Source organism: Anomaloglossus baeobatrachus, chromosome 2 (genome assembly GCF_048569485.1).
Source record: "Anomaloglossus baeobatrachus isolate aAnoBae1 chromosome 2, aAnoBae1.hap1, whole genome shotgun sequence".
Classification (NCBI taxonomy): domain Eukaryota; kingdom Metazoa; phylum Chordata; class Amphibia; order Anura; family Aromobatidae; genus Anomaloglossus; species Anomaloglossus baeobatrachus.
In genome coordinates this window covers 630,865,866-630,887,359 of record NC_134354.1, presented here as the reverse complement: position 1 = coordinate 630,887,359, position 21,494 = coordinate 630,865,866, and the positions used below count along the sequence as shown (strand labels likewise).

At 43.8% G+C, this 21,494-nt stretch overlaps 1 protein-coding gene across 1 annotated transcript in view; it reads left to right on the top strand.

Annotated features, from left to right (window-relative positions):
* The window catches only part of LCP1 (lymphocyte cytosolic protein 1), a 92,823-nt gene extending 81,437 nt beyond the window's left edge, over positions 1 to 11,386 (top strand). Inside the window, exons 14-16 of the mRNA XM_075334388.1 lie at positions 2,966 to 3,089; positions 7,177 to 7,301; positions 11,010 to 11,386. Coding sequence (XP_075190503.1) covers positions 2,966 to 3,089; positions 7,177 to 7,301; positions 11,010 to 11,139 — 379 coding nt within the window. The 3' untranslated portion in view covers positions 11,140 to 11,386. The remainder of the gene's footprint in view (positions 1 to 2,965; positions 3,090 to 7,176; positions 7,302 to 11,009) is intronic.
* Positions 11,387 to 21,494: the final 10,108 nt, after the last annotated feature.

The following is a 21,494-nucleotide window of genomic DNA, read 5'->3' as shown; positions in this document are numbered from 1 at the left end:
TAACGATGCCGGATGTGCGTCACTTACGACGTGACTCCGCCGACATCTTGTTAGATATATCGTAGCGTGTAAAGCCCGATTAACTCTAGACTCTGATCTCTCTTACAAGCTAGACATCAAACCCTCTTCACCTCCTGCCGCCTCGAACTCAAAAATATTTCCTGGATTCGTACATTCCTTTCCCAAGAAACTGCAAAAACCCTGGTGCATGCCCTTATTATCTCTCGCCTGGACTATTGCAACCTCCTGCTCTGTGGCCTCCCATCTAACAGTCTCGCACCCCTACAATCTATTCTATACTATGCTTCCCGACTAATCCACCTGTCCCCCCGCTACTTCCCGACCTCTCCTCTCTGCCAGTCCCTTCACTGGCTTTCTATTGCCCAACGACTCCAGTTCAAAACCCTAACCATGACCTAGAAAGCCATCCACAACCTGTCTGCTCCCTACATCTGTGATCTAGTTTTCTGGTACTTACCCACACGTAACCTTCGATCCTCACAAGATCTCCTTCTCTTCTCCCCTCTCATCTCCTCTTCCCACCATCACATCCAAGATTTCTCCCGTGCATCCCCCATACTCTGGAATGCTCTGCCACAACATATCAGACTTTCGTCTACCTTGACAACTTCCAAAGAAACCTGAACCCACCTCTTCCGACATGCCTACAACCGGCAATAACACTCAGTCTAATATAGCGCCGCAAGACCATCTCTACCACACCTAATGTATCCTCACAAATCCATTGTAAATTGTGAACCCTCACGGGCAGGGTCCTCTCTCTTCCTGTACCATTCTGTGCCTTGTTTTGTTTATGATTATTGTACTTGTCCCTATTATGTATACCCTTTTCACATGTAAAGCGCCATGCAATAAATGGCGCTATAATAATAAATAATAATAATAATAATTCTCCTTGTCCTGCCCCATCCTTTATGTAATAGCCTCCCTCATCCTGAGCCCCTTCTTCTAAAAATGGCCCCCGTTCTGGCTCCTTTATGTAATAACTAGCTGTACTACCCGGCTTCTCCCGGGTTAATAACTGTTGTTAACAAAACAGAATGTATTAACAAAAATGTATTCTGCACACAAAAACCACAAAATAAAAAGATAGAAATATAATTATTAAAAGGCAAAAACTAAGCTAATAGAAGCATTTCAGAACATATATTTCAACACCACAGATATTCCACACAGATTTAACTAAATTGGCCAAGTAATGTGCTCCATCTGTGTCTTTCCAGGTCTGTCTCTTTCCCCGTCTGTCTCTTTCCCTGTCTGTCTCTTTCCCCATCTGCCTGTCTCTGTCTGTCTCTTTTTTTGTCTTTCTCTAGCTCTCTGTTTCTTTCCCCATCTGTCTCTTTCTAGGTCTGTCTCTTTCCCTGTCTGTCTGTCTCTGTCTGTCTCTTTACTTGTCTATCTCTATTTCTCTGTCTCTTTCCCCGTCTGTCTCTATCAAGGTCTGTGTCTTTCACCATCTATCTTTGTCTGTCTCTCTGGCTGTCTCCTACTTCCCTGTCTGCTTTCTCTGTCCCTGTCTGCATGTCTGTCTGTCTCTTTCCCCATCTGTCTCTTTCCAGGTCAGTCTCTTTCCAGGTCTGTCTCTTTCCAGGTCTGTCTCTGTCTGTCTCTTTCCCCGCCTGTCTATGTCTGTCTCTTTCACCATCTGTCTCTGTCTGTCTCTTTCACCGTCTGTCTCTGCCTATCTCTTTCACCGTTTGTCTCTGTCTGTCTATTTCCCTGTCTGTCTCTATCTCTCTGTTGTTTTCCCTGTCTGTCTCTCTGTCTGTCTCTCTCTATCCGTCTCCCCACCGACATCTTATTACCATATTACACATATAAGCTTCTTATACTATGAATGTCTTTTGTTCCTATAGCAACCAATCACAGCTCCTACTAATAACCTGTAGTTCCAGGCTCCATTTACTTTAATGGAGGCATGTTTTTTGGAGAGTAACTGTAAAGCGCGGGGTTACATTTTCCTGTCAAAACATAGTCTATGATGTTCCCTGGGTCACATGAGGTGCCTGTGCAAAATTTTGTGATTGTAAATGCGACGGTGCAGATACACTTTTCGTTTCACTTTTTCCCCATTATGTAGATAGGGGCAAAATTGATTGGTAAATTGGAAGGGGCGCGGGGTTAAAGTTTCGCCACACAACATAGCCTATGACGCTCTCGGGGTCCAGACGTGTGAGTGTGCAAAATTTTGTGGCTGTAGCTGCGATGGTGCAGATGCCAATCCCGGACATACACACATACATACATACATACACACATTCAACTTTATATATTAGATGTACCCCATCTTGGTTGGCCCAACCTTTTTATAATGCCCCCCATTCTAGCACAATCATTTAATAGTGTCCCATATCCTGAGCCCCTTCCTGTTATAATGGCCCCCGTACTGGGTCCTTTATGTAATAATGTCCCCGAACCTGGCCTTTTTTCTTTAATAATGTCCTCCATCCTGGTTCAATCCCTTAAATAATGTGCCCCAACCAGGCCCAGTCCTTTAAAGGGATTATCTGGTATTTTTTATTTATATTTTTTTACAGTGCCTAAGAACTAACAGGCAGGTAGTTGTCAACTTCCTGCCCATTTTACCCATTACCATTCTACCTAGGGACAGCTCTTGCATAGCCCTCGCATAGCCCTTCTACAGGGACTGTTCTCATACAACCGTTCTATATAGGTCCTGGTCAGTTCATTGCAGTCCATGCTTGTACCATGTTGCATGAAGATCTGCATGAACCCTTACAATTACAAGGGGCGCTTTGATGGCAACATATTGCTGATGTGGCACTGGGTGAATGAGTTTGACACCTCCTGCCATAGAGTATTACAGCACAAAGAAAAGTGGATACAATTTTTACCACTGTGCATTTTGTCGTTGATAAGCCCGATGTTTACTCCTATATAATATTGTTATCTTATTAACTTCTAAGCCTACTGTATTTTACAGATGTACACTGAATATCCTGGAGGGCATTGGAGGAGGACAGAAAGTTAATGATGAAACAATTATTTGTTGGGTGAATGAAACACTCCAACAGGCTGGAAAGTCAACAGCCATCTCAGGCTTCAAGGTAAAATTTATGTACTGTATATTGGAGGCCACAACATACATAAAATGCAGCATGTAACAATTAGAGATGAGCGAGGTTCGAGGTTCGCCAATTTCATGTTTGAGTTATTTTGGGAATGCTCGAGATCGAACTCGAACTCGAGCTTTTTGCTAAAAGCTCGACAGCTCGAGTTACGTTTGAGAACGGTTCGATCAGCAAAAAGCCTAGCTATTTACTAGCTGGCTTTTCACTGTAATAGTGTGAGTCACTCTGTGATTCACACTATTATCAAATTTCAGCGTATAGGGTGCGGGGGGGACGCGGTTTAGATCTGTGATGCTGATAGAATGCCGAGCGCCATTTTTTTTTTTCCCCCTAAGCGCGCGTGCAGTGGGGCGGGCCAGGATGTCAGCCAATCACAGACACACACACAGCTAAGTGTACTTTTTGCCAGACAAGCAAGGGCATGTGTCATAGGCTGTGAATGTCACATGTCCTTGCCTTATAAATACGGCCATTTTCCCTCACGCCGCCATTATCTGCTTTCTGTGTGTGGGTGACAGTCACCGCTCACGCTGCTCCTGCCGCTGCTTCTGCTGTGTACGCTATACAGACAGCGCTGTACAGATTAGGGACTGCAGTTTGGCAGCACCTGGCAAAACCTCGCACGAGTGACTGGATACACAGCACAGATACAGCCCGACAGCTGGGGCTGCAGCCGCGAGCTATATCTGTGCTGCCGATTGCTTATTTTTTACCACCATGCTGACCGGCAGACACTTGCACTGCTTTCCCCGCCCACTGGCCATCCTGGCGCCTGTGATTGGTTGCAGTCAGCTGACATGCTGGTGGGGGCGCGTCTAGCTGCAACTAATTACACGCGCCGGTGGGCGAGGAAAACAATGAAAATTGAATTGTCGGCTCCACAAGGGAATAGCGTGACCCGGAAGGAGTGTGCCGCCATGACAGCGCCTCGGTGAGTATGCCGCGCTCGCTCCTACCCCCTATCCCCTCCACAAATGTTTTTAACCTCCGGATTCCGGTCCCCATTGACTTATATGGGCACCGGATTCCGGAGCGGATCAGACTCTTTAAAATCTGGCAGTGATCCACTGGTACCGGGTTTTTGGCCGTTCGATCAGCTCTACTCATCTTTCCTGCACACATTTTGCTGGAGTCCCGACGGTGGTCACAGTGAAGGCACAGGCTCACCTCTTTGATCTCCAGCACCACTCCATCCTAAGGCAGGGGAGCAGGATTGTTTCTCCGGGGCTCAGTCGTTCATCTGTGTGAGCTGCTACCCACTAGACTTCACACTAGCCCTTACACCAATTACATCTGTGTGTGTAAAAATGGCTGAAGAGCTGGCTGGCTTCTTACGCCATCAACGTTCACAGATATTTGTGATGCCTGACTTTGTAGAGAGCCACATACAGCTCTGACTACGCTAGGGTTTTCCATTAATTCAGTACTGATGACGTAGCCAAGTGATAGGTCATCAATATCAGACTAGTATGTGAGTATGGTGGGGCAACATCTGACACGCCCACAAACAGCAGCTCCGGTGTAGTCACAGTGCTCCATCATGCTATTTAGTGGCTTCTGTCAGATACTGCAGATCAGCTCTATTTGGGGTGTTTCTGTCTGCTCCTAGCAGCTGATCAGTGTGGATGCTGGGTGACGGCTGCCACCAATCTGATACTGATAACCTAGCCAGTAAACAGGTGATCCATATTGAAGTAACTGAATAGTGGCAGTAAATACTGCACGCTTTAGCATAGAAGAACCTAAGAAGATGATTTCTTTGGGGTTGTCTTGCAGCCTGAAATCATACTGTTTTATGCTTTTTAACCTCATTTGCAAAATATGGACTAACATAAATAGTAGCCCAAGTGTTATCCCTCAGCTTGAATTCTACTCTAGAGAATGTGATGACTACAGAGACATAGCTTCAGCTCAGAGGGAAAAATCTGAGTGGGCCCCTAACCAGGTAATCATGTGTACAACTACGATGTTGCAGCCTAATCATAGGTATAGGGGAACCCCATTGTATGATGGCCATTAGTAGCCTTAATTACATTTCATTATGGCCCTCAGTGGGCCTACTCACACTGTATCGTGGCCCTCAGTATTCCCCTCACACTGTATCATGGCCCCCAATATTTCCCCCACACTGAATCATGGCCCCCAGTGTCGCGGGCGGAGGAGGGGACGCTGCGCTCTCCCACTGCTCGGGTCCGGCTGCTGCTGCCACTGCTCGGTGGTGGCTCGAGCGGTGGGCCGGATCCCGGGGACTCGAGCGGCGTTCCTCACCTGTGAGTGAAAAGGGTGGGGATTGATTGTGGGGATTGGATATTGTCCATGACGCCACCCACGGTTGTGGTGATATTGGTGACACCACCGCTGCTCTGGACGGGGATCCCGGGAGCGATGACAGGGAGCAGCCTGGATGTTAGTTCTCCCCTCCGTGGGTAGGGGGAGGAGTTTGGTGTCCCGGGGCCCGGTGAGGGGGTAGGGATGGATGGCAGGCAGGTTACGGGGCCTGGCGAGGTGCAGGGTCGCGGGGGCAGCGTTGTGCCGCACGGCACGGTGGTACTCACTCAGCCAATGATGAGGACACAGTTCTCGGTAAAACACTCGGTTGGATGGATGGGTCCCACAGACGGCTGCGGTGTTGTTTCTCCCGGCAGGTTGATGGTGACTGCCTTTCCCTGCACCTATGTAGTGTAACGGTTCCGATGGGTTCCCACCGGTAACTTTTCCCTCTCTCGGTTGGACGGTTGCCTTCTGTCGGGACTTGGCTGCTGGGAAACCCAGGAGGTTCCCTTTGCTAACGGATTTGGCAAATTCACGGCGACTCCTAGCCTTGCCGGGGTCCGTAAGCCCCTGCCGGATGGTGCTGGCTTCTCTTTGCGTACCGGTCCGGTACTGCCCGGTCCTTATGGAAAGCTCCAATAGGCCACTCCTGCAGACGGTCACCACCGTCTGCCAACCTTGCTGATCTGTCCGGGCCACACACCCGGACCAACTTCAGGCTGCTTAACTGCCACTTCACTCCTCTCTCACCTCTACTCAAAACTGATCTCTGCCTTACTTTTTCCGCCTCCAGGACTGTGAACTCCTCGGTGGGCGGGACCAACCACCTGGCCCACCCCCTGGTGTGGATATCAGCCCCTGGAGGAAGGCAACAAGGGTTTTTGTCTGACTTCAGTGTGCCTGACCGAGAGTGTGGGGTGTGTAGGTGTTGTTATCTGTGAACCCTGGCTTGTCCAGGGCGCCACACCAGCACTTCCCCCACACTGTATCATGGCCCCCAGCACTTCCCCCACACTGTATCATGGCCCCCAGTATTTCCCCCACATTGTATCATGGCCCTCAGTATTCCCCTCACACTGTTTTCATGGCCCCAATATTTCCCCCACACTGTATCATGGTCCCCAGTATTTTCCCCACACTGTATCATGGCCCCCAGTATTTCCCTCACATTGTATCATTTGTCCCAGTATTGCCCTAACACTGTATCATGGCCTCTAGTATTTCCACCCCATGAGCAAAAATTAAAACATCTCCTACTCACCTACCCATTCATCCTGAGGAGTCCGCCAGCAAACGGGACCAAGGCGGGGGCAGATCAATGCGGTGATGTAATTGTGCCAGGGCATGCAGAGTCCCAGCATGTTGACATCATTACGCTGCTCCACGCCCCGCCTCATCCGTGAGTCTCCTTCCTGTTCTGTAGACTGCAGGCGATCGGCCCCTCTGCCCCCCTTCCCTGGCAGCCACTCTACTGGATGACTATGTTCTGTTAGTATCACTTCTGTTTATAGCGCAGCATTTTGAATAATAATAGTTTAGATTTTATGACGTACTTGTATACAGAAGGCACATTGATAAATCTGTATCTTAAATAGTCTTTCCCTCTTCCATTGGACAGTAGATAAATTACTGCATGATGCCTTTTTAAATACATATATACGTTATACACCCACGTGAATGGCTGCATAAGTTATCATTGTTTCTGTATTACATACGAAATATACATATGTAATAATAACAACAAAATGCATTTATGGGAATGTTGCCTAACATTTTGTTTGTATTTATACAGGATGGTAAAATCAGCAGCAGCATGCCAGTATTGGATTTAATTGATGCTATTCAGCCAGGATCCATTAACTACGACATTCTGAAAACAGAAGACTTAAATGATGATGAAAAACTCAATAATGCTAAGTAAGTCAAAGCTGAATGTTTCACTACTCATATAATTAATCATATCATTTTCTGCCCATCTAGACCGTCTGGCTTTTCATAGCACACAATAATTCCAGTCCTCCATACATTATAATGCAGCCTGCATGGTCCTGCATGTATTATAATGCACTCCATAGATCATGTATTATAATTTAGCCTCCATAGTCCTCCATGTGTAATAATGCACCCACCATAGTCCTGCATGTATTATAATGCCCCCCCATAGTACTCCATGTATTATAATTCACCCATAGTCCACCATGTATTACTGTATAAAGCACTCCCCATACTCCTCCATATATTATAATGCAGCCCCCATAGTCCTCCATATATTATACTGCATTCCATAGTCCTGCATGTATTATAATGCACCCCATAGAAGTCCATATATTATACTGCACCCCATAGTCCTCCAGATATTATACTGCACCCAAAAGTCCTCCATGTATTTTAATGCACGCCATAGTCATCTACAGTATTTATACTGCACCTCATAGTCCTCCATATAGTATAATGCACACCCATATTCCTCCATATAATATAATGCACTCCCATAGTCCATGTATAAGATAGTCCATGTACAGTCAGGGCCAGAAATATTTGGACAGTGATACAAGTTTTGTTATTTTAGCTGTTTACAAAAACATGTTCAGAAATACAATTATATATATAATATTGGCTGAAAGTGCACACTCCCAGCTGCAATATGAGAGTTTTCACATCCAAATCGGAGAAAGGGTTTAGGAATCATAGCTCTGTAATGCATAGCCTCCTCTTTTTCAAGGGACCAAAAGTAATTGGACAAGGGACTCTAAGGGCTCCAATTAACTCTGAAGGCGTCTCCCTCGTTAACCTGTAATCAATGAAGTAGTAAAAAGGTCTGGGGTTGATTACAGGTGTGTGGTTTTGCATTTGGAAGCTGTTGCTGTGACCAGACAACATGCGGTCTAAGGAACTCTCAATTGAGGTGAAGCAGAACATCCTGAGGCTGAAAAAAAGAAAAAATCCATCAGAGAGATAGCAAACATGCTTGGAGTAGCAAAATCAACAGTCGGGTACATTCTGAGAAAAAAGGAATTGACTGGTGAGCTTGGGAACTCAAAAAGGCCTGGGCGTCCACGGATGACAACAGTGGTGGATGATCGCTGCATACTTTCTTTGGTGAAGAAGAACCTGTTCACAACATCAACTGAAGTCCAGAACACTCTCAGTGAAGTAGGTGTATCTGTCTCTAAGTCAACAGTAAAGAAAAGACTCCATGAAAGTAAATACAAAGGGTTCACATCTAGATGCAAACCATTCATCAATTCCAAAAATAGACAGGCCAGAGTTAAATTTGCTGAAAAACACCTCATGAAGCCAGCTCAGTTCTGGAAAAGTATTCTATGGACAGATGAGACAAAGATCAACCTGTACCAGAATGATGGGAAGAAAAAAGTTTGGAGAAGAAAGGGAACGGCACATGATCCAAGGCACACCACATCCTCTGTAAAACATGGGGGAGGCAACGTGATGGCATGGGCATGCATGGCTTTCAATGGCACTGGGTCACTTGTGTTTATTGATGACATAACAGCAGCCAAGAGTAGCCGGATGAATTCTGAAGTGTACCGGGATATACTTTCAGCCCAGATTCAGCCAAATGCCGCAAAGTTGATCGGACGGCGCTTCATAGTACAGATGGACAATGACCCCAAGCATACAGCCAAAGCTACCCAGGAGTTCATGAGTGCAAAAAAGTGAAACATTCTGCAATGGCCAAGTCAATCACCAGATCTTAACCCAATTGAGCATGCATTTCACTTGCTCAAATCCAGACTTAAGACGGAAAGACCCACAAACAAGCAAGACCTGAAGGCTGCGGCTGTAAAGGCCTGGCAAAGCATTAAGAAGGAGGAAACCCAGCGTTGGGGGATGTCCATGGGTTCCAGACTTAAGGCAGTGATTTCCTCCAAAGGATTCGCAACAAAATATTGAAAATAAAAATATTTTGTTTGGGTTTGGTTTATTTGTCCAATTACTTTTGACCTCCTAAAATGTGGAGTGTTTGTAAAGAAATGTGTACAATTCCTACAATTTCTATCAGATATTTTGTTTCAAACCTTCAAATTAAACGTTACAATCTGCACTTGAATTCATGCAGAGCCCAACTCGCGAAAATTGTGTCACTGTCCAAATATTTCTGGACCTAACTGTATAAGGTAACCCCAATAGTTTTCCATATAATATAATGCATCCCCCATAGTCCTACATATATTATAATGTACCCCCATAACCCATGTAAAAGTATCCCCCACAGTCCCTCATATTGTATTATGCAGCCCACATACCATTTAATGCATCCCCATGGACCTCTGCAAAAAGGAGAATCTGATCCCCAAAGGACTCTGGATTACAAACCCAATTCTACATACCTACAATACCCATGGACCTCTGGTCATTGTGTACTCACTGATTAAAAAAACAAAAACAAACACGTACTCACCTTTCCTCGTTCCTCTGCTGCTCTAGTCAGAGCGTCCTGCATGTCTCAGCGCAGTGGCGCACAGTAGTTATGTCACCGTGCTTTGCTGCACTGAGATATCAACCACAGGCACAGCGGAAGAATGATGAAGGATGCATTGGAGCGCTCTGCACACTCTCTCATCATTGCTTTGTGCGATGACAGGTGAGGGCCCGTGGGCGAAAGGGGTTCAATGGTGTTTCTGGCACCAGGCCCCCCTGGTTCACAGGCCCCATAGCGACAGCGTGGTCTGCCACCTTTGGCAGTACGCCATTGCTTTGGATTGTGGGAGAGAACCAGAGGAAACCCACAAAAATGCTGGGAGAACATACAAACTCTGCAGATGTTGTCCTTGGTGGGATTTTAACCCAGGACCCCAGCACTGCAAAGCAACAGTGTTAACCACTGAGCTTCCATAAATGATGCCCTGAAATTCCACAGCATAAAATGACTTTGCAGCACAGGTCTATTAGATTGTGGATGTTTTGTGCAGCAAATGGATGAGAGATCATGGAAAATCCACATATCGATCTCACTGGCACCCGAAGGCTAAGTTAACACATCATGGTGGATTTCTCATGGATTTGCGGTGCAGATTTTACACTTAAAATCCACAACAATTTGCAGTACAGGTAAATGTTTTTTTTCAAAATCCCATTCCCACATAGCAGGAAAAAAGAAAGCTTTGTATGGATTTTATATCTGCAGCATGCTCATTCTCCTGCCTAATTTTTATCACTGATTTCACCCATTTCAATACTTAGTACTGGAGTAGGGAGAAATCTGCAGCCAAATCAGTGTAAAATCTGCAGTTGTAACACAAGCGGATTCTGTCTGCAATTCACTGTTTGTTGCTGATTTGTGATAAAATCCGCCATGGTGATTTTCTGTTATGTGTGAACATGGCCTTAGGGTGCGCAATGTAATAAACTTTTCCTGCAGCTCTCACAAAACCCTTTTAATAAAATTTAGTCTTGTATACTCAGGAATGTCTAACTACAGAAAGGAGGATGGAATATTTTCCATTTTATGACTATAATGATAATTGTGTAAGGGGAAATTGTTTTATAGTCGCCTCAGATAACAGAAGCACATTTAGTAGATAACGGTCATAAAACTGTTTTAAAGGCCATATGCTGCCATTTCCACTGGATTTAACAGGTTATGGGTTTCTCTCAATGCAGATATGCTATATCGATGGCGAGGAAGATTGGAGCAAGAGTTTATGCTTTGCCTGAAGACTTGGTGGAGGTGAAGCCAAAGATGGTGATGACAGTGTTTGCCTGTCTCATGGGTAGAGGACTTAAAGTTTAAGAAGCTGGCGACATCCGTAACCTGCCTACATCTGCCTTCTATAAACCAATCGCCTTCACTCCTAACATCCACCGAACTGTCCTTTCATTGGAAACATTTGTAGGAATTTAGCTAAAATGTATCATTTGGTGACAATTATCACTTTCTGTACTTTTAGGTTTCAAGCCTTCTGGTCAGAAAAGAACAGTAAAGTATATTTAACAATGACGGCTGCATTGATATTCATTAAAGATCCAAAGTGAAAATTGTTTATTTTGTTACACTATGCTTTGTTTTCGTCACATTTATTCTTTTTATTAATCACTATAAAGTTATGACCCACTTTGACCCTGGATGACTAAAGTAAGTTAGAATTCTACACGTTGCGAAAAGGATCATTTACTATACTAAGAAAACCATTCAAATTATCTATTTTACATGTATAACATAATATGTATCAGTTTTTATTACAATTTTATGACATCTTTTACATGTAGGAAACATTTCAATAGTTGTACAGATAGAATACAAAGAAGGGGTCCTCTGCTTGGAGCTCCCTCCACACGTGGGAGCAGAAAGATGCAGCTTTTCAATAGATTCCACCATTGAAAATCACACTATGGGGCCGATTTATTATGTGTTTTTTTTATTTTCAATTCATTTTCTTTTTTAAAACAAGAGAAAAGATCAGCTTACCATAGGTGACTTGTCCGGAAATTATCACTGCCTACGCCTGGAACCGCCTTGGCCAGGATCGGATGAAATACTGAAACGAGCAAGATTCTCCCGCGAAGAAAGCAGCAATCATGAATAAATCCAGTTTAAGTAATATCCATTAAAATTTGCGTTGGTAAACCACTAGACCACAACTGGATCGGACCTATGCATTTCGGCATCAAGCCTTAATCATGATGCGGAAACATGTCAGCCTCATCCAGTGGTGGTCTAGCGATTTACATGTGCACATTTTAATGGATTTCAAATAAATTGAATTTTATTCATCATTTCAATTTTTCTTTTTTGTGTTGTGCTCTTTGTTGCATTTTTGCACCAAATTCTTAAAAATGGCAGACATGGGTTGATGACCTACAGATGTTCTTTTCTTTTTTTACACCTTATTTGCGCCTTTTAATAGGCTAAAAAGTCATACAATCCCTTAAAATGTCCAACGTCAGTCTTCAACTGTAAAATTACACAAACCTTATATATCACTGGCGTTCTGGAGTGGAATTGTGCAAACATTTTGAGATATCTTGAAAAGCCAAAATGATGAATTAGAATATAACATCTTGATAACCAAAACTATCCCAATAATGCCAAAGAAAAACAAACCTGCAAAGATAAAATCTAGAGGTGTGAACTTAAGAAAAGCACAAATTAAATCATGAATAAGGAACAAACATAAAAGTTGCTATTAGAACTTTTCTAATAGTCCGGAAAATCGTCAGAAAGGCAAGAATGATCTAAATATTTTTCTAAATAAATTCTCTTTTAAAAATTGGCTAGCTCGACTTTAATATATTATTTATTAATGATTTAATGAAAAATAATGAAACTTAACAGCATTTGTTATATTTTCTTGCTGTAAAGAAAATCACAGGTACAAAATGTTCCTATTATTATGTAATGTGCATTTAACACTAAACTCCGAGCTCAATTATCCTTCAATAAAACTTAGTTAAAGGAAATTTGTCACCATGTTTTTGCTCCCCCATCTGAGAGCAGCAGAAGCTAGAGACAGAGACTCTGATTCCAGTGATGTGTCACTTACTGAGCTGTTTGCTGTCATTTTGATAAAATCAAGGTTTTCTGTACTGTGGATCTAGCAGTTATACAGAGATCATGAATATGCTGGACTACCTAGCAGCACACCAAGTAGTACTGTAATGATAATCTACTGTTGATTAATCAGTGATTTTACCAAAACTACACTAAGCAGCCCAGTAAGTGACACATTGCTGGAATCAGGATCTTTGTCCCTACATTATGCTGCTCTTAGATTAGGTGGCAAAAACCTGGTGACAGATTATTTTAATGTTTTCATATAAGGCAGCAAAAACAAGAGCTGTTCCCATTAACCCCTTCACGACCATGGACGGATATATCCATCATGGAGCGTGTCCCGCTAAGCCCCGCCCCCTGCCGCGGGCAGGCGCCGGCGGTCGGCACACATATCAGCTGTTTTCAACAGCTGACATGTGTGCCTGCATGTTGCGAGTGGAATCGCTTCCACTCGCAACATTTAACCCCTTAAATCTCGCTGCCAAAGTCCGGCAGCGAGATCTATATGCAGGAGGCCATGATTTTTACTTACCGCCGCCCCCACCGGAAGTCACATGCGTGATCACGTGACTTTCGGTGGTTGCCATCGTAGCACAGGGTCATGTGATGACGCCTGCAGCTGTGAAGTTTCACTTTCGTTTTCCCTTGGCCGAGAGAAGAGAGAAACAGGAAGTGACTGAATCTGCTGTTTACAGCTGTATAGCTGTGATCAGCAGATAGATAAGAGCGATCGGATTGCTGATCGCTATAGCCCCCTAGGGGGACTAGTAAAATAAAAAAAAGTAAAAAAAAGTTGTAAAAAATGAAAAAAAACCCTAAAAGTTCAAATCACCCCCATTTCCCCCCATTGAAAATTAAAGGGTTAAAAAATAAATAAATATACACATATTTGGTATTGCCGCGTTCAGAAATGCCCGATCTATCAAAATGTAAAATCAATTAATCTGATTGGTAAACGGCGTAGTGGCAAAAAAATTCCAAACGCCAAAATGACGTTTTTCGGTTGCCGCAAGTTTTACGCAAAATGCAATGACAGGCGATCAAAACGAAGCATCTGCGTAAAAATAGTACCATTAGAAACGACAGCTTGAGACGCAAAAAATAAGCCATCACTGAGCCATAGATCCAGAAAAATGAGAACGCTATGTGTTTCGTAAAATGGCGCAAAACGTGTGCCACTTTTATTGGACAAGCTTGTGAATTTTTTTAACCCCTTAGATACAAGTAAACCTATACATGCTTGGTGTCTACAAACTCGCACCGACTTCAGGCATTATACCTACATATCAGTTTTACCATATAGTGAACACCGTGAATAAAACATCCCAAACACTATTGTGCCATCACACTTTTTTTTGCAGTTTTTCCACACTTGGAATTTATTTGCTGTTTTCCAGTACACCATATGGAAAAACTTATGGTTTCATTTAAAAGTACAACTTGTCCCGCAAAAAACAAGAACTCATATGGCAAGATTGACGGAAAAATAAAAAAGTTACGGCTCTCGGAAGAAGGGGAGCAAAAACCAAAAACGCAAAAACGGAAAGTGCCCCGGGGCTGAAGGGGTTAATAGGGGTATGGTAATAGTATGGGCTGGGAGACCATCCTTTCCATTGGCAAAAAGATTTGCAATTTCTTTTATATAGTAAAGTACTGGTATGTTGTAATGAGGCATACTGGGGATGTTTAGTCATGAATAACGTCCATTATTATACTCCGGTTAAATGATCTTGTGCTACGTTTATTGAAAAGCACAAGTGATGACATACCATATATACTGTATCCTGTACACTCAGATAAATCAACCATGAAGGCTACACACGCTACAAATGTCCTACAGGGAGGGCTGGTTGTTGCTGAGGGCAGACGGATACACTCCACCCAGACGCTGGTAAGACCAGTGATGGACCCTAGCACTGAGTGATGCAAGATGTCTAGGAAAGTTCTGCATAGATCATAGTAGACAGCAGAATGGATGGAGGATGATGTAGCTCTTATACAACACTTTAGAACATTCATGGAATTCAACTAGAAATATATTCTATACATGTAATTCCTATGAACGTCCATTGCAAACAAAGCTCTATGTTCAACTGTTGTCACTGTTCAGATCGGATGTCTCAGAGCAGAAATCTGGAAACAACGATCGACCCTTAGATGTGATTCTAAAAAGTTTGGTAAGTTGTTTGTTTTTTTTGTTTTTTTTAAATCAAAATGCAGATATATTGTCTAGAAAGAAAGATTTCAGAAAGTTACTTGTACTGTAAGAGATGATTCTGGAAGGTGTAATTGCTTTGGAATACTGATCTGCTATGTTGTAATTTCATGACCTCGTGTTGGTAATGGCGGTTTCTTTTTTTTGTGATTTTTATATATTTTTTTAATGTATGTCGTTTTTCTGTGAGACAATTTAATGTAATAGCAGATTATTCATTGCAGGTAATGTAATCACAATTGTTACACTTTGCAATATCACTGTTCTATCCAGATAAGTCTTACTGTAATAATAATAATAACTGTAGAGTTTGTTCGAAATGTCAACTACAGATAGTGAACACCAACTAGAAATCTTTTTCCAGAGTATGTAATGTTCTCTTACATAAGATTATATTATTTCACCCATGTATGTACAGTTTTACTGAAGCATATGCTACATTGTAAAATATAATATGGTATTCAAATTCATGAAAAAGCTTGAAAACAGATAGATAGCAATACAAATTTTTATCTTTTATACATTCAATGTTTGCATATAGAGAATGCTGCTATATTTCTATGTACATTATGCAGTCATTTAACCCCTTCAGCCCCCAGCCTGTTTTCACCTTAAAGACACGGCCATTTTTTGCAATTTTGACCAGTGTCATTTTGACAGGTTATAACTCTGGAACACTTCAACGGATCCTGGCGATTCTGACATTGTTTTTTCGTGACATATCGTACTTCATGTCAGTGGTAAATTTAGGCCGATATGTTTTGCGTTTATTTGTGAAAATTTCGGAAATTTAACGAAAATTTTGAAAATTTTGCAATTTTCAAAATTTTAAATTTTATGCCCAAAAATCTGAGAGATATGTCACACAAAATAGTTACTAAATAACATTTCCCACTTGTCTGCTTTACATCAGCACAATTTTTGAAAAAAAAAATTCCGTTAGGAAGTTAGAAGGGTTCAAAGTTCATCAGCAATTCTCTCTGCTCAAAACCACATCCAAGAAGTTTATTAACCCTTTAGGAGCTTCACAGCAACCAAAGCAATGTAGAAGAAAAAATGAAAATTTTACTTTTTTAACACAAAAATGTTACTTTAGCTATAAAAATTAGTATTTTCACAAGGGTATCAGGAAAAATGCACCATAAAATATATCGTGCATTTTCTCCTGAGTACGCAGATACCTCATATGTGGTTGAAATCAAATGTTTGGGCACACGGCAGGACTCGGAAGGCAAGGAGCGCCATTTGAATTTTTGAGTGCAAAATTAGCTGCACTCATTAGCGGACGCCATGTTGGGTTTGAAGACCCCCTGAGGTGCCTAAACAATGGAGCTCCCCCATAACTGACCCCATTTTGGAAACTAGAGCCCTCAAATATTTTTTCTAGATGTTTGATGTGCACTTTGAACCCCTGGGGGCTTCACAGAAGTTTATAACGTTGAGCCGTGAAAAGATTTTTTTTTTTTTTACCACAAAACTGTTGCTTCAACCAGGTAGCTTTTTTATCACAAGGGTATCAGGAAAAAATGCACCATAAAATGTATTATGCATTTTCTTCTGAGTACGCAGATACCTCATATGTGGTGGAAATCAAATGTTTGGGCACACGGCAGGACTCGGAAGGCAAGGAGCGCCATTTCACAGCAAAATTGGTTGGAATTATTAGCGGACGCCATGTTGCGTTTGGAGACCCCCCTGAAGTGCCTAAACAATGGAGCTCCCCCACAATTGACCCCATTTTGGAAACTAGACCCCTCATGGAATTTATCTAGCTGTTTAGTGAGCACTTTGAACCCCTGGAGGCTTCACAAACGTTTGTAATGTTCAGCCGTGAAAATATTTTATTCTTTTTTTTTACCACAAAATTGTTTTTTCAACCAGGTAGCTTTTTTTCACAAGGGTATCAGGAAAAAATGCACCATAAAATGTATTGTGCAATTTCTCCTGAGTACAAAGGTACCTCATATGTGGTGGAAATCAATTGTTTGGGCGTACGGCGGGGCTCAGAAAAGAAGGAGCGCCATTTCACAGTAAAATTGATTGGAATTATTAGCAGACGCCATGTTGCATTTGGAGAGCCCCTGAGGTGCCTAAACAATGGAGCTCCCCCACATGTGATCCCATTTTGGAAACTAGACCCCCCCCCATACAAAAAAATTAGTTTGGCGAAATAAAAAATACAGACATCAGTAAAAAAAAATGAATAAAAAAAAAAATATGAGCACCTGCCACTAAGACCAGTGCCAAACGTGAGAGCAATGCACGAGTCTCGCATCGCATCATCCACTCCAGTCTGGAAGCGAGCAACTGCACTGGATAATGCGATGCGAGAGGGCGGGGCGGCAGATGAGAAAGGGCGCAGCGGATGGAAGATGGAAAAGGGCGCAGCGGATGGAGGAGCGGCAGAGGATGAGAAAGGGCGAGCGGATGGATGATGGGAAATGGCGCAGCGGATGGAGGAGCGGCAGAGGATGTGAAAGGGCGCAGCGGATGGATGATGGGAAATGGCGCAGCGGATGGAGGAGCGGCGGAGGATGGGGGGAGGGAGGTGAGATGGGGATACCTACCTTACAGGATGGATCTAGGCAGCAGGATCACAGCAGACAGAAGAGGCAGCAGATGAAGGAGGCAACAGATTGAGGAGTGTGAGAGGGGGCAGTAGATGAAGAGGATGGGAGAGAGCAGGCAGCAGATCGGGTAGGGGGGCAGAGTCTGATGGGAGAGAGAGATGGCACATGGAGGAGGGGGGGCCCCGGGGGGAGGGGGGCCCCCAGAACATGGAGGGGGGGAGGGGGGCCCCCAGAACATGGAGGGGGGAGGGTGGCCCCCAGAACATGGAGGGGGGAGGGTGGCTTGCAGCACATGTGCTGCAAGGCACCCTCCCCCCACATGTGCTGCAAGCCACCCTCCCCCCACATGTGGGGGGAGGGTGACTTGCAGCACATGTGGGGGGAGGGTGGCTTGCAGCACATGGAGGGGGAGGAGGTGTAGTGGCGATGGAGAAGGGGCAGCCGATGAAGGAGGCGGCGGCGGCCGATCTGGAACAGTGGGGGCCGATTCGGGGGCAGCAGCGGCTGAAAAAGGTGGGTGCGACGGCGGCGGGGACAGTGGGGAGCGTGGCGGCGGGGACAGTGGCGAGCGTGGCGGCGGGGACAGCGGTAGATCGGGAGCAGCGGCGGGGCGATCGGAGACAGCGGCGGGGCTGGCGGTGGCGATCGGAGCCGCGGCGGGGCTGGCGGTGGCGGGCGGGGCGATCGGAGACAGCGGCGGGGCTGGCGGTGGCGATCGGAGCCGCGGCGGGGATGGCGGTGGCGGGCGGAACGATCGGAGACAGGGGCGGGCGGGGCGATCGGAGACAGCGGCGGGGCGATCGGAGACAGCGGCGGAGCGATCGGAGACAGCGGCGGGGCGATCGGAGACAGCGGCGGGGCTGGCAGGGCGATCGGAGCCGTGGCGGGGATGGCGGTGGCGGGCGGGACGATCGGAGACAGGGGCGGGCGGGGTGATCGGAGACAGCGGCGGAGCGATCGGAGACAGCGGCGGGGCGATCGGAGACAGCGGCGGGGCTGGCAGGGCGATCGGGGACAGGGGCGGGCGGCGGGGGCAGCAACTTACCGATGGGCACCTGCAGAGACCGCTCTCCTCGGCTTTCAGGGACGGACACAGGTCACCGGCCCCAGATCCACGGTGATTGGAGAGATCGGTCACAAGTCTTAAGGCCCTGTCACACACAGAGATAAATCTTTGGCAGATCTGTGGTTGCAGTGAAATTATGGACATATTGCTCCATTTGTACACAGCCACAAACCTGGCACTGATTGTCCACAATTTTACTGCAACCACAGATCTGCAGCAGATTTATCTCTGAGTGTGACAGGGCCTTTAGTGTGTTACTAACGGTAATCTTTGACACTGTGTTCCCAGCTCTATGCAGGTCATTAACCAGGTTTTACCGTGTAGTTCTGGGCTGAGTCCTGATCTTTCTCAGAATTATTTTTACCCCACAAAATGAAATCTTGCATGGAGCCCCAGATCGAGTAAGATTGACAGTCATCTTCTGTTTCTTCTATTTTCTAATAATTGTGCCATGAGTTGTTGCCTTCATACCAAGTTGCTTGACTATTATCTTGTAGTTCATCACAGCTTGTGCAGGTCTACTATTTTGTCCCAGCTGATCTTTGGTCTGTGAATGTTTGCTGGTTGGTAGGTGATCAAATACTTACTTCATGCAATGAAATGCAAATTAATTATTTAAAAATCATACAATGTGATTCTCTGGACTTTTTGGGGGATTCTGTTTCTCACAGTTGAAGTGTACCATTTCACACATGCTGCATACATATTGAGTGGGCTACCAGTATCAGGTGTGGTGGGCTTCTCGTGTGTAGGAATTCTTTTTCACGTTTCCAGAGGACCAATCTATTGCATTGTGCAAACTGTGCTGTTGGAAAATAAGCCAGGCACATCCTGGCCCTCATCAAAGAAGAAGTACATGATTCCGTCTGCACATGAAATGGCATCTGCTTATCATTTCAAGAAAGCAAACTGAACAGCAAGATAAGCAATGCTCAAGTTGTCCTTCTTCCTTTGTTCATGGCCATCTTTCTGGTAATTATTGTACACCCACAATCAGGGCCGCCACTAGGAATTTCAGGGCCCAATACTGGAAACATTTTTGGGCCCCCTTGAGACTCCGCCCAGGCTCCACCCCAGCTCCGCCTCCACCGCTCAAACCTTCCAAAGCTTCCACACTCTCACCGCCATGCTTGGAAAAACGTGCATATATATATATATATATATATATATATATATATATGTATATATATATATATATATATATATATATATATATATATACACACATGCACACACACACAGTCATGGCCAAAAGTGTTAGCACCCTTGAAGTTGTTCCAGAAAAGGAAGTATTTCCCTCAGAAAATTAATAATACACCCTCTAAACCACCACCCATACCTACACACAATGCCCCGTGTATAATATCCCCACACGTACACTGCTCTTCTGTATTATATTCTCCCCACATACACTGCTCCTCTGTATAATTTCTCCCACCTACACAAAGTTCCTCTGTATGATATCCCCCACACACACTGCCCCTCTGTATAATACCCCCCCACACACTGCCTCTCTGTATTATATCCCCCTTACACACACTGCTCCTTTGTATATTTATCCCCGCACACACACTGCTCCACTGTATAATATCCCCCTTATACACACTGCTCTTCTGTATGTATATTTATCCCCGCGCACACACACTGCTTCTCTATATAATATCCCACACACACTGCCCCTCTATATAATATCCCCCCACACACACTGCTCCTCTGTATAATATCACCACTACACACACACTCGTCCTCTATATACACATACTCATGGTTAAAATTGTTGGTACCCCTTGTTTAGTGAAAGAAAAACCCACAATGGTCACAGAAATAACTTGAATATGACATAAGTAATAATAAATTAAACATCTATGAAAATGAACAAATGAAAGTCAGACATTGCTTTTCAACCATGCTTCCACAGAATTTTTAAAAACTAAAACAATTAAACAGGCCTGCAAACAGAGTTGCAGCACCTGAACAGCCAAGTTTAGTACATCTTTTATATCTCCCTAAATAAAGGGATAATTTTTGGATGGCTTATGAAAAAGCTCTCTCTTCTTTATTATACTCCCCAAACAGGGATAATTTTTGCATCCAACAATGTGAAAATGTCCTCCATTTGTACTATTGTCTATAAACAATAGCAATGCATGCATCTGATCACCCAAAAGGAATAATTTTTAGACCATTTATACATTTTAGGTAGCCTAAAAAGTCTGATTATGCAGAGTATTCTTACATTTCCTGTTGATTTCCTCTGGTTACCATCCGTTTTGCCCTAGCCAGATAGGTTGAAGTCATTTGAACAGTAAAAGGCTGTTTTTACATTACAGAACTCAAAACATGTTCAAGTATCTCCAAGGGGAATTTACAGTACTTTACACATATTTTGGAGGCACTTAGATGCTTTTTAGTTTTGCAATTCACTCAACTTTACTCAGTTTAAATCAAATTTGTGGGAGAAATTCAGCAAAGACATCAAATTTGAATTTCAAGAATTCTGCTCATCTCTAGATGTATTATATATATATATATATATATATATATATATATATATATATATATATATATATACAGTGTATATATATATATGTATATATATATATATATATATATATATATATATATATATATATATATATATATCACTGTCACTAGCTCTGAGTTTGATACAAATTCTTCACCAGCGCTTACCAACAGTAATATGTGTACTACCATTATGTAACAGAAAAGCATTGATAAATAT